Source organism: Uloborus diversus, unplaced genomic scaffold (genome assembly GCF_026930045.1).
Source record: "Uloborus diversus isolate 005 unplaced genomic scaffold, Udiv.v.3.1 scaffold_13, whole genome shotgun sequence".
NCBI classification, from domain to species: domain Eukaryota; kingdom Metazoa; phylum Arthropoda; class Arachnida; order Araneae; family Uloboridae; genus Uloborus; species Uloborus diversus.
In genome coordinates this window covers 4,559,167-4,574,798 of record NW_026557987.1, presented here as the reverse complement: position 1 = coordinate 4,574,798, position 15,632 = coordinate 4,559,167, and the positions used below count along the sequence as shown (strand labels likewise).

Here is a 15,632-nt window from a genome sequence, read left to right as displayed (position 1 = left end):
CTATCCTAGCCACCTCCTCTTAATAAACAGGACACGAATAAAGTTTATGTTAAATTTATGCATATGTTGTGCATAAAGGTCGATATAAGTATGCATTAAAACTTATTATACAATTAGTCATCACTAGAAAGAAGTATTTTGTTATCTACGGAACCAAATCCCCTATTTTAACACTAGTATTAGGTCTCAATTTACGCGGTTTCGATTTACGCGGCATTTCCGTGGAACGTAACCCCCGCGTAAAACGAGGGTCTACTACTTCCATTTGCAAAAATGTTCAAAATCAGATGCAGAGTTAAGATATTAAACATTTGAAGCAAGAATAAAAATAAGTCAAAAAATACAAAATTTAACTTTTTATATGTTCCCCAGGTCCCCTAACTTGTGTTTAGGGAAATAATCTCCATTGAAAAATATTTCCAACACATAAAGTTCGAAATTAGTACAACCGATATTCACCGAGAAATGAAATGCAGCGTTTTGTGACTTACACCACTTTTTACTCTCTGTCAATAACACCTTTTTAGGGGAAAATATAAACTTTGAATTGGAATATCTCCTTGAGTTTTGGTCGCACAAATGTCAAGTTTTTGTGTCAGTAATAGTTTTCAATGGAGATTATTTCTCTAAATATTAGTTAGGGGACCTAGGACCCCTGTAAAAAATTAAATTTTGTATTTTTCGACTCATTTTTTTTTCTTGCTTCAAACTTTCAATATCTTTACTCTGCATCTGATTTTGAATATTTTTGCAATTGGAAGTATACATCAAGGACTAACGGTTGCGAAAATAAAGGTTTTGCAGGTAAAAACAGAACACCCTGTATATACATCTCTTCACTAACTAACATCAAAATTCGTGACTCACAGCTTTTTGTCTATTTCGTTGTGATTGTTGTAAAAGCCGTTCACTAAAATCCATATTATTTTTATAAATTACAGTAACAAAAATAATTTTTAGTCATTTGTTTGCCGATTTTCAACACTGGGATGGAAAAATGATTAATTAACGGGGCATTCCACGGTATTTTTGACATTTATGTAGAGTCCGTAACATGACCTTTTTTGCCATAACTTTTTAATTTACTGTTTGATTAGCATATTATTTTATTTTGATCTTTTCCTACCAACACACCAGCTCAAATTAAAATAATTTGCAAATCAAACGGTAAATTAAAAAGTTATGGCAAAAAAAGGTCATGTTACAGACTCTACATAATGTCAAAAATATCGTGGAATGCCCCTAATACTTTTAAGTTTTCTTGTAATGATGGTATATTATTGGCAGTTTATTCCTTCTTTTGGTTATAAATCAAGTATAACACACTATATTCAGAGGAAAAAAACGAGAAATGTTTTAATAACTTCTCCAAAATGATTTCATGTGTAAACAAAATATTTTATGTGCAGCCTATTTTCAAATCTGTTTCTCATTTATTTTAAGGTCCATCCTCACTGGTTTGTTCCCTCCTTCTTCTGGTTATGCTATAATTTATGCACACGACATCAGAACCGAAATGGATATCATTCGCCAAAGCATGGGAATGTGTCCCCAGCACAATGTTCTCTTTGAAGAGTGAGTGCAGAGTTATGTATATATTTCTTACTGGAGGAGTGAAAAATACGATTTTGGTGATAGTTCATAAAAAAATTTCTAGAAATTTGAAACTGTGGGGAAAAAAATGGGTTTTTTGGGGGAAAATGGAAAAATTGATATTTTTACGAATTAAAACGAAGAAATACAGTGAAATCCTGTAGCAATGAATACCAATGCAAGGAAATATCCGTTTCAGTGAAATAAGTTTTCAAGTGATTTAGTTTCCATTACTTCACAGAGCTGCCAACCTTGGAGAAACAATTAGAGGAGCATCTGTGGTGATTTCGAGGAGCAATTTAAAATTTTGTGGAGCAGTTCGTTATTTTGTTACAAAAATCAATAAAAATAACAAAAACCACTTGTCTGAAACTGTTTTATAGCTTTAATAAATCATTTTAAGCACGAGTATAAAAATAATTATTTTCAAAATAAATAAAACAGCTTTAAACGCTTTCATTTTTTGAGTATAAGCGTGTTTACTTTAAAATATTTACATATTTGTTATGATGAACTAGCAAAATTTAAGTTTGAAAACTTTCGGCCAGAAAATGCAGAGCAAGAGAACTTCTTTGCGGAGTTTCGCCATTTTTGCGGAGCAACTCCGCAAAATGAGAAGCAGTTGGCAACCCTGACATCACTTGAATTCAGGTACAACAAATAGAATTTGCGGTCCCTTGAAGTTTGTTGTTACGGGATTTCACTGTAGTTATTTTCTTACAAAACTGAAAAAGTGCTAAATGTTTAGTAATATATCCTGTCTATATTATATTTCCTTCTTAGAAATATGCTCGAAACTTGTACTATTCAAAAAAGCCTTTCTAATTTTCTCACCGCCAGTTGATTTTTAAGTTTGAAACACCAGAAATGGGTCAAATCATCATTCGGCAGTTAACTCTGATTTGGATATGATTTTTATAAATTATTTAATCAATTTATTTGATTTTTTTTTGTAAATAGTGAAATTTTAAGCAAGAAAATGTTTTTTCTTTTCAAAAAAAAGTCTTTACCTGTATTGCATTTCCATACATGTGTACACACACATTAAGTGAAAATATATTAAAATTTTAAGTTAAGCACTTCCCTTAATTGATGTTTTATTGACTTTTCCCCCGTGCATGCATTTATATTTCTAGTAAAAAAAATAGCATATAATGTTTTGGTGTAGAAAATTAATGCATTAATTTGCATAAGAATGCTTAATTCTTGCATTATCAAAGTTAGTATTTGTAAGTGGGATATTGGCATAAAAAATGCTTAAACAAAAACAAAAACAAAAAAAAAAAATTGTAATCTAAATACAGTGAAGCACCATTTATAAGTTTCTCTTTTGTATGTTTTCATCAATTATAAATTTTTTGAATCGGTCTCGGCGGAGTCTAATACATATTAACGTATACTTATTATAAATTTTTTCATTTATACGCTTTCTTCATGCAGTCCCTTCAAAAACATATAAAGGGTGCTTCACTGTATTATAAACTTCGAAAATACATTATTTTGTGCAGAAAATTTCACAATTTTCAATTTTTTTCCCAGAAATAAACTCCTCCGGGGAAAAAACTATTTTCCCAGTTCTGGTGTTTTTTTCTGGAGCTTTCTCGTTTCCATTTGTGACTGCCAACAAATTTCTAATAATAATTTCTATTTTAGTATATTTTTGGTTCACAATATGAATTTTCACCTCCGTGGCATGTCACACACCTTGTGTGACTGTTTATGTAGCTTAATAACTTGTTTAATTAAAAGTGTATACTTATTTATTTATTATTCCTTTCACAATTGTCTGAAATACTAATTGTTTAAGTATATTTAATTTTTTAATATTGTGTTTTAGTTCGTTTTATTAGGACAAGGAGTCATGTCACACAATAAATTCTCACCTCCGTTACCTAAACACAAAATGCCGTTCCTCACTAACATGTGGCAGTAATAACATCAAATTTTATTTTCCATGATACAAGAGAACCCCCTTGTTTATTTTCAGCCATAGTTGAAGTTGTGAGATTTTTGTTGAAAAACAAAAAGATAGATTTTGCTTCAAAAACTTAGCGTGGTTAGTCTGACTTTCTCAGCTCCGTAAACTTGAAATTCAGGGATGTAAATTAATGTAAAAAAAGAAGTGAACATCTTTTCATATGCTTAACTTGTGCAGATTGTAGCAACGAAGAAAAAAAAAATTCCCTAAAAAATTTATCTATTAGGCCTATATTAATGGAAAGATCCTCACCTCCGTGACAGACCTTATCAATGTCATTATTTCGGAGGTGAAAAACGGCGGAGAAATACATCAATAATGGGCATTCTACCAAAATTATAAATTGCCAGTATATCCTCAAATTTACTAAAGACTATTTTTTAACGTACATTTGAAACTACTAATTAAAGCCGTACTTTAATTAAGAGACCTCAATATTACATTCTCACTAATCATTAAAATAGCTGATTATTTGCACAATTAACAAAATGACTACTTTGATATTAAATTGGCCTCGATTTTTAAATATTAAAAGTTTTTTCTTTTATTTTTTTATTTCTGTGAAGGCATTTTATTAATTTTTTTTTTTTATTCCTGAGTAAAATAATTGGAACTTAGCTAGACCATTGTTTATGGTTACTTCTATTAGGTAACACTTTCATGTACGAATGAAAAAAAAAGAAAAAAAAAGTTTCGAAATTGAAAAATATTTGCGTCAAAAGTTACGTTTTCTTCATGAATAACTTTGTGCTTGAAAAGTAAAATAAGATATTATAAGCTTTTTTCGCACAAAATTTACGATTTACTGCAGACATGTATTTTGGAGCTTCACGGAACACTTTGTTGCATTCAAAAAGGGGTTCCTTGAATCCCCAAAACAGGTGTAGGCAGTAGACTGTGATTTTTACGAGAAAATGTTGTAATATCTTCCGTAGCGTGCATAGACTTCGGTGTGTGTGTGTCTTCACAGAAATGTTTAAGTGTGCTCCCCCCCCCCCTCCACCTGTAAGATTTTTTTTTTAAATTTTAACATGGTGTATTTTTTTTCAGAGCGTGAGCCCTCATACTGCCATGCTAAGCACAAAAGTCGTATCTGCACTTTTTATCAAAATTGAGTTATGGTCTCCTGGTGATTCTTTGTCGCATATTTTACCTAAATACAATGTATTATTTTCATTTGTGAATGGGAAAAATTAATAAGAAAAATTCTGAAAAAGCTGCATCCATATCAAATACATGGTGGCACACAACTTTGAACGCAATTTCTCATTTTGAACTCGGATGCAGATACGACTTTTGCGCTTAGCAATGCAGCATACCTCTTATGCCCCCCCCCCCACGCCAAGGGGTTGCGAGGGTGCGATATAGTACTCCACTGAATATCTTATTAGTGCACGCATTGTTTCCAGAGTCTAATTCTTTCTGCAGCCTGTACAAGAATCTGAACATGCTTGTACTCAAAAAGAGATTTAGATTGGTTGTGTGGCTATTTTCATTAAAAATTACGGAGTGAATTGTTCTAAGGAAGGGGTTCCTACCCTCTTCCTGAGATCAGCTCACCTGTTTAAATAACTGTAATGCTTAGTGTATCGAAAAAAATGAGCTGTTGTTTTCAAAAATGTATGTTTTCAAATTTTTTTGAAATTTCATTTTTTTTTTTTTAATTTTACATTTTGAAGTTTTGTTTTTGAAAATCTTTGACATGATGTGGGAAAATAAAGATCATTTTTGGTTTCAAAAATTATAAAAGAAACATGATAATTTGTTAATAAAGCCTAAAAAAATAAAGAAAAAAAATCCTGTATGGCTCATAAGTAGCTGTATTAATAAGAATGCTATCATTGATTTTCACTTTGTTGTCGGTTTTTTTTAACAGTACTTTTAAAAAATAATTTTAAAATATAGATATTTGCATGTAAAATGGTATTTATTAAATACACATTAAATGATTTATTATCATCCCATGTTTTATTATTTTTTAAGGTTTTTTGACCTTAAATATATCTCTAAAAATTAATTTAGAAAAATGATTTGCGGTACATTTTATTTTTGGAATATATCTTGCAGGTTAACAGTAGAGGAGCATTTATGGTTTTATGCAAGTTTAAAAGGTCTGCAAGGGGAAAAACTAAATGAAGAAATTGACAAGTAAATATTTTCATTATTTTATGAGTGTATTCTTTCTTTGTTATTTTGTTACCGAAGTAAAGTTGTTTTCTTTAAATTTTAGTACTTTCTGTATCCTTTATAACTTGTGATTTGAGTGCAGATGCATTTTCATGTTTCAAATAATTTGAAACTTATCTAAATAATATCTAATAATTTTAAATATCTAGAGACTTGAAAACCATAGGATTTTTTTTTTTTTTTTTTTTGCAAGGGAAGGGGGTTGATTTTTATTACTGCTTACAAGGAATAGGGAACTGTTACTATAAAATTTTCTTTCTGAAATACTACCTTAAACTTGCTGAACGATTTTGTAAAGTATTTTAGTAAATACTTTGAAAAATATTATTTTATGTCAAAGCCTGAAATTTTTTATGATTCTGAAAAGTTTATAGATCATGATTTATTTCAAATGTTTTGTTATTTAATTTATCAATTAATAAAAAATATTAGTAATGCATTGCAAATAACTAACTTAAAATCTATAAAGTCATTACTTTGCATATTCCTTTTTTTTTTGGATTCTCAACATAGGTCAATCCTCATTGTAATCTCTTTTATTAAAAACTAGTTTTTGTATACAGTTTAATCGCCCCCCACACCTCCCCCTTCCTTTTTTGTCAAAGAAAAGGACCCTATTTTTTTTTTTTTTTTTTTTTTAATCAACCAACAAAAAATCTGTGCATTGAGCCAAAGACAACTGTTAGAGAAAAGTTTGAATCTGCATTAAAAGTTCACAGTGTAGTGCCAATTTGTAAAAATATTTTCCAAAATGAACAATAGAATTTTTTCAAAAAAAAAAAAAAAACCTTGCTATAAATCTCTCCAACTATTGAATGATGACTTTAGTCGCATTTAAAAGGATAAGGGAGAAAATTAAACATCAGTTGTAATCAACCTAAAAAATCTTAAGCCTTTTATAAAACATCAAGAAAAGGTAGATATTCTGAATTTTCCAAATTCTTTGCTAAGAAAGCATTTTATTCCCCCCCCCCCTTGGTTTATAAAGTCTTATTTCATTTGTTGACTGTTTTATTCATATAATGCTGTATGAGATTTTTATAGAGAATATTATGTAGGTAGTTAAAATATCAACATTCGAATCTTTGGGTAGCACAATGTGCAAATTGTTGCATATTACTGTTTTAGACGTCCACTGGGTTCAAAATAACCTAATGTGATCAAAAAGTTTGTTATTATTTCCAATACTAAAATGATGAATGGGCTTCCCAAAATTATTTTCTTCTTTGTATCAGGGTTCATTGATTTAAATCAGCTTGATTTTAAATCATGATTAAATCATGATTTAAATCAATTGATTTGAATCAAGTGATTTTTTTTAATCAAAATCCTTAGTTAAAATCTGTTCATTTTATTTTTATAAATTAATTTTGCATTTTTAGAATGTGTTGCTCTCAATTTAACTACACTGCATTATACAATACTAGTGATACCCGCACGGCTTTGCCCGTTATAGAAAAATTAAAAGATCTTTCGGTTCGCCTGTATATTTACAAATAATGTATGGTGAATCTTCTCGCCAATTGGCTTGTACCCATGTTACGGTTCCATGTTATGATAATTTCGTATCTCGCCAATTGACTTGTGCCCGTGTTACGGTTCCATGTTATGATAATTTCGTAAAGTACTCGTCCATCTTATGATATTTTTGTTCTTAAAATTGGAATAGAAAAAGAACCACATCGAATTTTCGAAAAATCGCTTCGAGGTGCACACCCCCATGCTACAAACTAACTTTGTGCCAAATTTCATGAAAATCTTGCCAAACGGTCTAGGCGCTATGCGCGTCACAGACATCCAGACATCCTACAGACATCCTCCGGACAGAAAGACTTTCAGCTTTATTATTAGTAAAGATTAACTTCAACAGGCAAAACTGCATAGATCCCTCTTGATGTGTGTGAAACAGATTTTCCTTCTTGTAGTATTGCTTTTGCTCCAGAAATGCAGTTCAATTCAGTATAGAACCAAATAAAAATTTTCAGTTTTTCTCATAACACCATCACTGATATAATTAAGAAAAGTAATTGCTCAACATATTTTTTACACTAAAACGTGCATGATGATGGAAAACATTGAAAGCCTAATCTATGAAGATGATGAAAACAAAATCACTTCTTATTGAAGTATTATAACATATTTATAAATCTTAAAAATGTATTGAATAGTTAGAGAACGTATCTTAGTTTGAAAAATAATAGTTTAAAAAAACTAAAAAAACACGCTTTTGTATCAAAATGAACTAAAAAGTGAAAAATAATGTTTGGATGATAGTAGTTGACCAATCAACTTAATTTTAATGTAATACAAAAAAGCGTGGGGTGCTGTCTATTTACATTTTTGCTCGGACAACAAATGGAAGAAATTCAAGACAACTGATAAGAAGCGCCCCCCACGCTTTTTTGTATTACATTAAAATTAAGTGATTGGTCAACTACTATCATACAAAGATTATTTTTCACTTTTTAGTTCATTTTGCTACGAAAGCGTGTTTTTTTAGTTTTTAAACTATTATTTTATTTTTCTGTTTTTTAGTCTTATGTTGGAGAGTTATCAGGAAAAATTTCAATTACTTCTTTTCGTATAGTATCAAAAATTTCAAGTTTTTTTTTTTTTTTTTTTTTGAGTCATCGATGTATGTTTGCGGAAATCATATTTATATTACTTTGAAAATTTGAGATGCATTTGAGTAAAAGCTTTGTTCAACAATGGTCTAATCGGCAATGAATTTCCAATTGAAGGCTCCCTAAATTTTGGCATGAAATTAGTTAAAAACAATTATGTTTCATGTTCTAATTACCTTAGAACATTGGAACAAATTTTGTCTGATGCAGAAAAATTAAAGGTTTTTGCAGATATTTTTAAATAATTTTTGCGAGCATTTTTAAATGTATTTCTTTCAATTTTTCCTTTTTCACATTGTTGGATTTATGCCAAAATATTGATTAAAATTGGAGGAAACTAACAATTAAAAGAGTTAATTAATTAATTTGATTATAGAATATTGCATTGTCATCGGGTCTGAGGTCGCGTGCCAAATTTCAAAAGAATCCGATCGCAGGAAGTGGGCGAAATTTGAGCTGCAAGATTCCGTTACAAGATACATACATACATACATACAGGCGAAGCTAATAAAAGCGTGTTAAAAAAACGGCTGAATAGATTCATCTACTGCATGAAATATATTATGTTTATAAATGTAAAGTGATAAATAATTATAAATTTAATAAAAATATAAAAAATCTTATTTAAATCACAAAAAGAAATCTGATTTAAATCAAAAAAGTCCGATTTTTTTATTGTTTTAAAAAAATCAAAAAAATTACTAACCCTGCTTTATATACTATGTAATAAAACTATTACGAAGAGTAAGGAGAAAAGAAAAATAGAAGAACAGAAAATTATTTCATCCATATGAACAGGGCCGGATTTGGAAGTGTGGAGGCCCCGGGGCAACTAAGGAGTGGAGGCCCCTAATCAGGGTTCGAAAAGATCATCCTATTTTAGAAAATATCCGATACTTTAATATATATCCGAATATATTGATATATATGTATATATCCGATATTTTCGAACCGTGAAAGTTAGGATACTTTGTAAAAATTTTATTGTGGAGGCCCCGGGGCAGTAGCCCCGCCTGCCCTCCCCTTAATCCGGCCCTGCATATGAAAGGAATAGTAGCAAACTTTGAGGAAAAAAAATGTTTTATTTAAAGCTTTCTCATAGACTAATAATAAGAGTAGACCGAGCTTTCCCAGACTTGCTGATGAAAAAAATTGGTTCATGGATACATCATGTGACTGGTGGGAGGCTTGGCGAAAACTTTGGCCGCATGGTTGCTAGATGGCAACATTATCTATTGTTTGGCACTCAACATGTATTTTAAGACGTAATGTGTTTTCATTATAATTTTTTTTTCCAGGTGCAGAGATTGAACTACTTTTCTTTTAGTTATGCATTATTTTGACATTAGTAATTAGTTTTTGATCACAGTTTTCAGTAAGTTTTATTTCAGTTGGAACTGCTACGTCAGCGTTGGCGTGAACGTAATGGCATAAACATTTTGCGTTAACGCAAAAATGTACTAATCGGTATCTTAAATTAAAATTGTAGGTAAAAATCTTGCCGTTTGCCGATTCTTCTTGGGTGCTTGCATCTTTAATTGCTTAGAGAGTTATTGAAATTGACTAAAGAAAATGCACAATACTTTCTAGACGAAAAACTCACTATATTAACAAAATATTTACAACTTAGAATAACAAATTTACAAATCGGACTCCATAAAAGATCATTCTTCCGTGTTCCATCAATTCTATTTATTTTATTTCTCGCGGGCGTTTGCTACGATCAACGGCCGCTGTTGCTAGAATATCCACCAGTCACATGGTTTGGTTTATGAGCAGCAAAAGGGTTGCCATGGCTCGGTCTACTCTTATTATTGGTCTATGAGCTTTCTTGTTCCTGATTATCACTGTTGTTTTTATTTTCCAGGATGATCGAAGATTTGAACTTGCCCTTGAAACGGCACAGTAAGGTGAAAGCCCTGTCGGGAGGGATGAAGAGGAAACTTTCGGTGGCCATTGCGTTCGTAGGTGGTTCTAGAGTTGTGATTCTGGATGAGCCCACTGCCGGGGTGGATCCTTATTCCAGGAGAGCCATTTGGGACCTCATCCTGAAGTACAAAATAGGTTGGTTCAGCAAGGGAAAGGGGAACTGTCGGAAGGGACGGTTTTTCCGAAGGGGTTTATTTCCACTCAGAAAAAAAATTAAAAATTTCAAAATTTCTAGTACAAAATGAAGAAATTTATTACAGTAGAAGACAGTTATAACGCACACCTTGGGACCAGAGCTTTGGCGTTATACAGGTTTTTGCGTTATACAGATCATTTCACAAATTTTGAAACTAATATTCAGAATATATCTATACAGTAGAAGACCGTTATTACGCCGACCTATATAACGCCATTCTCTGTAAAACGCACAACTTTGCAGAAATAAACAATATGTTTTGAAGTTTAAAAAATCCCTCCGTTTTGCTTTGCAAGCACTAAAATTGTAAGGAAAATCAAATTTTGAAGTAGTTTCTCGTCTTTTTATCTTAATTCAAAGTTTTTAAGGGAAAATTAGTACTTACAGTAAATAGAAAATACCATACGGCTCTTGAAAATGCAGCTGTTATGCAAACCATGAAGCTAGCAGAAGTGCAGGATAATGCACTTTCTTTTGGTTGTGAAACATACCTATTTATTTGTGAATAACTAATTGTAATATTGGTGCTTTAGCACTCATTGCACATTAAACTTATTCTGAAATGCCAATATATAGATATATTCTGAATATTAGTTTCAAAATTTGTGAAATGATCTATATAACGCAAAAACCTGTATAACGCAAAAGCTCTGGTCCCAAGGTGTGCGTTATAACGGTCTTCTACTGTATTCAGAATAATACTTCTTAGATAAAACTTCAGAATAAGTTTTATCTGCAATGAGTGTTAAAGCACCAATATTACAATTAGTTAATCACAAATAAATATGTTTCACAATCAAAATCCTGCACTTCTGCTAGCTTCATGGTTTGCATAACAGCTGCATTTTCAAGAGCCATCTGGTTTTTTTCTGTTTACTAAGAGTACTCATTTTCAATTTAAAAGCTTTGAATTGAGATGGAAAGATGAAAAACTTTCAAAATTTAATTTGCCTGACAATTTTAATGCTTGCAAAGCAAAACAGAGGGATTTTTTAAACTTCAAAACATATTGCTTACTTCTGAAAAGTTTTGCGGTTTATAGAGAATTGCGTTATATAGGCCAGCGTTATAACGGTCTTCTACTGTATACTTAAATTCCAATGTTGTTGTTTTTTTAGATATATATAATTTTTTGTGTCCAGAATCCTGCATGAAAACACTAATATGATAATGAAACCTGAAGATAATTTTACTTTCCCTTTACACAAAAGTATTACTTGCTACAGTTCTCATTGATAGTGAAATGTTTACATAAAACAGATTTAGTATGTCAATAACATCAATTAGTGGAAATATTTAGATAAATATTTTAATATATCTTCATTTAATGTGTGTATTTATGTACTCGTAATATAAATGCTTGTCACTAACTTTTTTAAAAAAGCAATTTTCTGTAAAATGTCTAAACAATTTGCAAAATCATATCCACTTTTCCATTAGCTTCCCTAACCCAGATTTCTCCTCTGTCTTAAAAGTGAACTTACCGCAATTAATCTGGGCCTCGAAGCAATCGTTAACGAAAGTGACTTTGGGGAACTCTGGATCCTATCGGACAGTCGCAGCTCCCTTCAACATCTGTACAGTTGGACTCAAGTTGGAGACAAAACAAGCATCTCCCATCCTTCATAACCTTCAACACATATACAAATGCAAATACAAAAGAGCCTGTTGCTGGCCATCACTGGATTATTGAATTGCTAAAAAATAAAAATATCATCGCGCTCAAAATGTCCCTAGCGAAACAAGGGATCTTCGGCGGAAGGCTGCCCATTACTGCCCTGTGACGTAAGCTCGTGACATTTCAGAAGAGCGCACTTTTGCGCGTGGATTTTTAAAAATTCATTATAAATCAATCACGGTGTTTTAAAATTCGCCGATGGTGAATTTTTTAGTTTTGAGGATCAATTAACAATATCCAATAGTCAAAATATGAGCATTTAATAGGTTGTAACTTCCCTATTGTGAGAGTTTCTAGTGTAATTTTTTTTAGACATTGATAACTCAAAAACTCGATATCTCGAATTTGTTTCCCGTCCCAAGAGATTTGAGATATCGAGGTTGTACTGTATATCAAAGGAGTGGAAGATCCCTCCCTCCCACCGCTGGTATGCGGCCAGGGGCTCTTCTTTTCCCCTCAACTGCGATAGAGCATCTAAATCGGCAATTTCTGGATTAGCAAGCAGGGTTGGGTTTTGGACTGCCCAAAACTGGTTTAGGACAGGACAGGTGGTTTTTACCGTCCAAAACGGTCTAAAACTGTCCAAAAGTGTCCGAAACTGTCCTAAACTGTCCAAAAGTATGCTAAAGCTAAAGGGGTGTAATCTAATTAATTCGTAATGCATAAAGGTAGATATTAATGAGGTTTAATTAATGAATATTTGGTAATATTTCTCTCCAAAATGTTCATTTAAAAATATCTTTAGACAAATTGCCAATAACTCTATTACATAAAAACTTCTTTATGTAACAGTTGGATGGTTGTTATGAAAGGAAATTTACAACTCTACCAAAACACCTAATTTCAGTTCCATTTATAACTCAAAGGAATGTTATTAAATGCGCAATATTTAGGTCCAAAAAAAAAATGCTTAGTTTTTTTAATGGCTTTTGAAAATAAGTTTTACATGATGTTTTAATGAAAATTATTTTTTAAATCAGATAAAAGAACAAGAAATTGATGATTGAACACTTATATTCTAAAACTTATGCTCTCTTTTTTTTAGTTCATATTTTGAATATAATATATTCTGTAAATATAAAAAATTGTGATTTATTGAATTCAAGTCACTTGAATGTTCTCATTGAATAAAAATATTAACTAAATAAAATTTTGACACATTTTGTTCTTTCTGTTAATATTTTCTCATAAAATTTAGTTTCCCACAAAATAGTTTTGGGCAGTTTTGGACACAAGGGTTTTGAACAGTATGGTAAAAAGCTTGCCAAACCTGCCTTGATTTGCACACGCATAAACAGAGAAATTTGGTTACTATTATCAATTAAAAAAATATAAATAAATGAATTCATGCACACAAATTGAAATTTTAATCAAGAATTCTACTTCTATGTAACTAGATTAAAATCAGCTGCATAAAGAAGTTTAACGTTCACATTGAATAAATGTGCAATGTAAAACATTACTTTGTTACATTTTATTGTTTTTTTTTTATGTTTTCTCACAAAATACATTTTTTCTAAAAATATAGTTTTGGACACTTTCGGACAGTTTTGGACACAAGGATTTTGGACAGGACGGTAAAAACCAGGGTTTTTACGGTGGTTTTTACCATAGTGTCCAAAACCTTGCTAACCCTGTTAGCAAGCGGACATACGAAGAGTCTCTCGCATCCTGGACTACTTGGGTCTTACCAAAAAAGACTTATATGCCTCCCCTCTTCTTGTCCTTGATTTTTTAAGGGTCAATGATTTAATGGATCTTGTCTGACTCCATCAGACATCCAGAGGATTAGAAACAACAACAATATTTCACCAATACATATCTGTCATAGAATGGGGGGGGGGGGGGGTATATATTATTAAATATTTAACATTTTTTATGTTTTCTAAGGAAGTATGGCTACTAGTTATATATTTATTCATCAAGATGAATTTTTCCTGAAAAAAGCCCGGGGAAGACTTTTTTCCCCCATCGGTTCGAAATTTCCGGAAATTTAACTTTTCTACTCGTGAATCAAACTGAACTTGCAGGAGTAGAATTTTCTTTTTAAGTCGTGGATTCAGAAGATAACTTTATTTTTCTGATTTTCGTAAATATTGTATAGTTGTTACTAGAGACGTACCGAGTAGTACTTTGGCGGAGTAGCCGAGTACCGAGTTACAATTATGTTTTAAGAAATACTACTGACACACACATGACGAATTATGAACTGATTGGAATAGTAGTATAGACCTCCATGTCCGAATAATAGTTTTTGAAACAAAATTACAGCTGAAATTTGTTTACACGTTATTTAAAAGATTTTGTTTAAGTCAATAATTTTACATATAAGTTATTTTTTAAAGTAAAAATAAACAAATACATAAAATGTAGGATTAATCAAGTTGGAATTAAAACAAAGCATATCAATCTATACTTCTAGTCCGGCAAACTTAGATAATTTTTAAAAGCAAATGAAACAACGTCGAAAGCATAAATGTGCAAGAGCACTGCAGATACGTGTTTCTGTATTACTCGTTTTATATGAATGAATGGCTCACAACTTCATTTGCAGGTCGAACAATTCTACTCTCCACTCACCACATGGATGAAGCGGATGTTCTTGGGGACCGAATAGCCATCGTATCCAATGGGCAGCTACGTTGCTGCGGCTCACCGTTATTTTTGAAAAACAATCTCGGTGACGGGTATCATCTCTATATCGTGAAGAATGACGAGTTCAACATCGATAAAGGTATCTTGCTCGGTTCTGTTGCATAGCTTCTCCCAAACTCCCTGATAAAGTAAATATCTCCCAAATTTTCATCAAAGCAACAAAATTCCCCAAGAAAGGGATTTTCCAGTACAGTCGACTCCCGCTACAATGCGATACGACTTACGCGAAATGGCTATAACGCGATTTTTTCACCAGTAATGAATTTTAACCCTAACCAAATTCCTTACCCGCAATGCGAAAATTTTCGGAGGGGAATCGTGGTGTGTAAGTATTGGCTTTGTTATTGGCTACTAATTGGCCTACTAATCTGAACATCACTTATACAAATAACTACTCCTTATTTTCCATTTACTTTTTTCCATTCTAAATGAGAAAGTTGATGAAATAATGACACCTAAGAGTGCTGTTTCATCTAAAGTTTGTGAAGATAGAAAGAAAAAGAGAAAGTTTTTTACAATTAAAGAAAAGCTAAAGTTTCTTGATGCTAAATCTTCTTGAAATGCTGAAACTCAACTAAAAATTGCGTCGAAGGTGGCACGACAATTAGGTATGAGTGAATCTTGCATACATACAATTGAGAGTCAAGAAAAGGAAATCCGTAAAAGTTCACCGAGTAATATCTTAGTAAAATGCAAACATTTATTTAAAAAAATGGAAGCTGCTCTTGTATTGTGAATTAAAGAATCTAGGAAGAAGGGTGTTTCCAATGCCATAGATGGAAACGTTATAAA

The 15,632-nt window shown here is 31.6% G+C and overlaps 1 protein-coding gene across 1 annotated transcript in view; it reads left to right on the top strand.

Annotated features, from left to right (window-relative positions):
* LOC129232628 (ATP-binding cassette sub-family A member 2-like) overlaps positions 1-15,632 on the top strand; it is a 209,429-nt gene that overhangs the window by 118,331 nt on the left and 75,466 nt on the right. Inside the window, exon 27 of the mRNA XM_054866761.1 lies at positions 14,740-14,919. Within this exon, the coding sequence (XP_054722736.1) occupies positions 14,740-14,919 (180 nt within the window). The remainder of the gene's footprint in view (positions 1-14,739; positions 14,920-15,632) is intronic.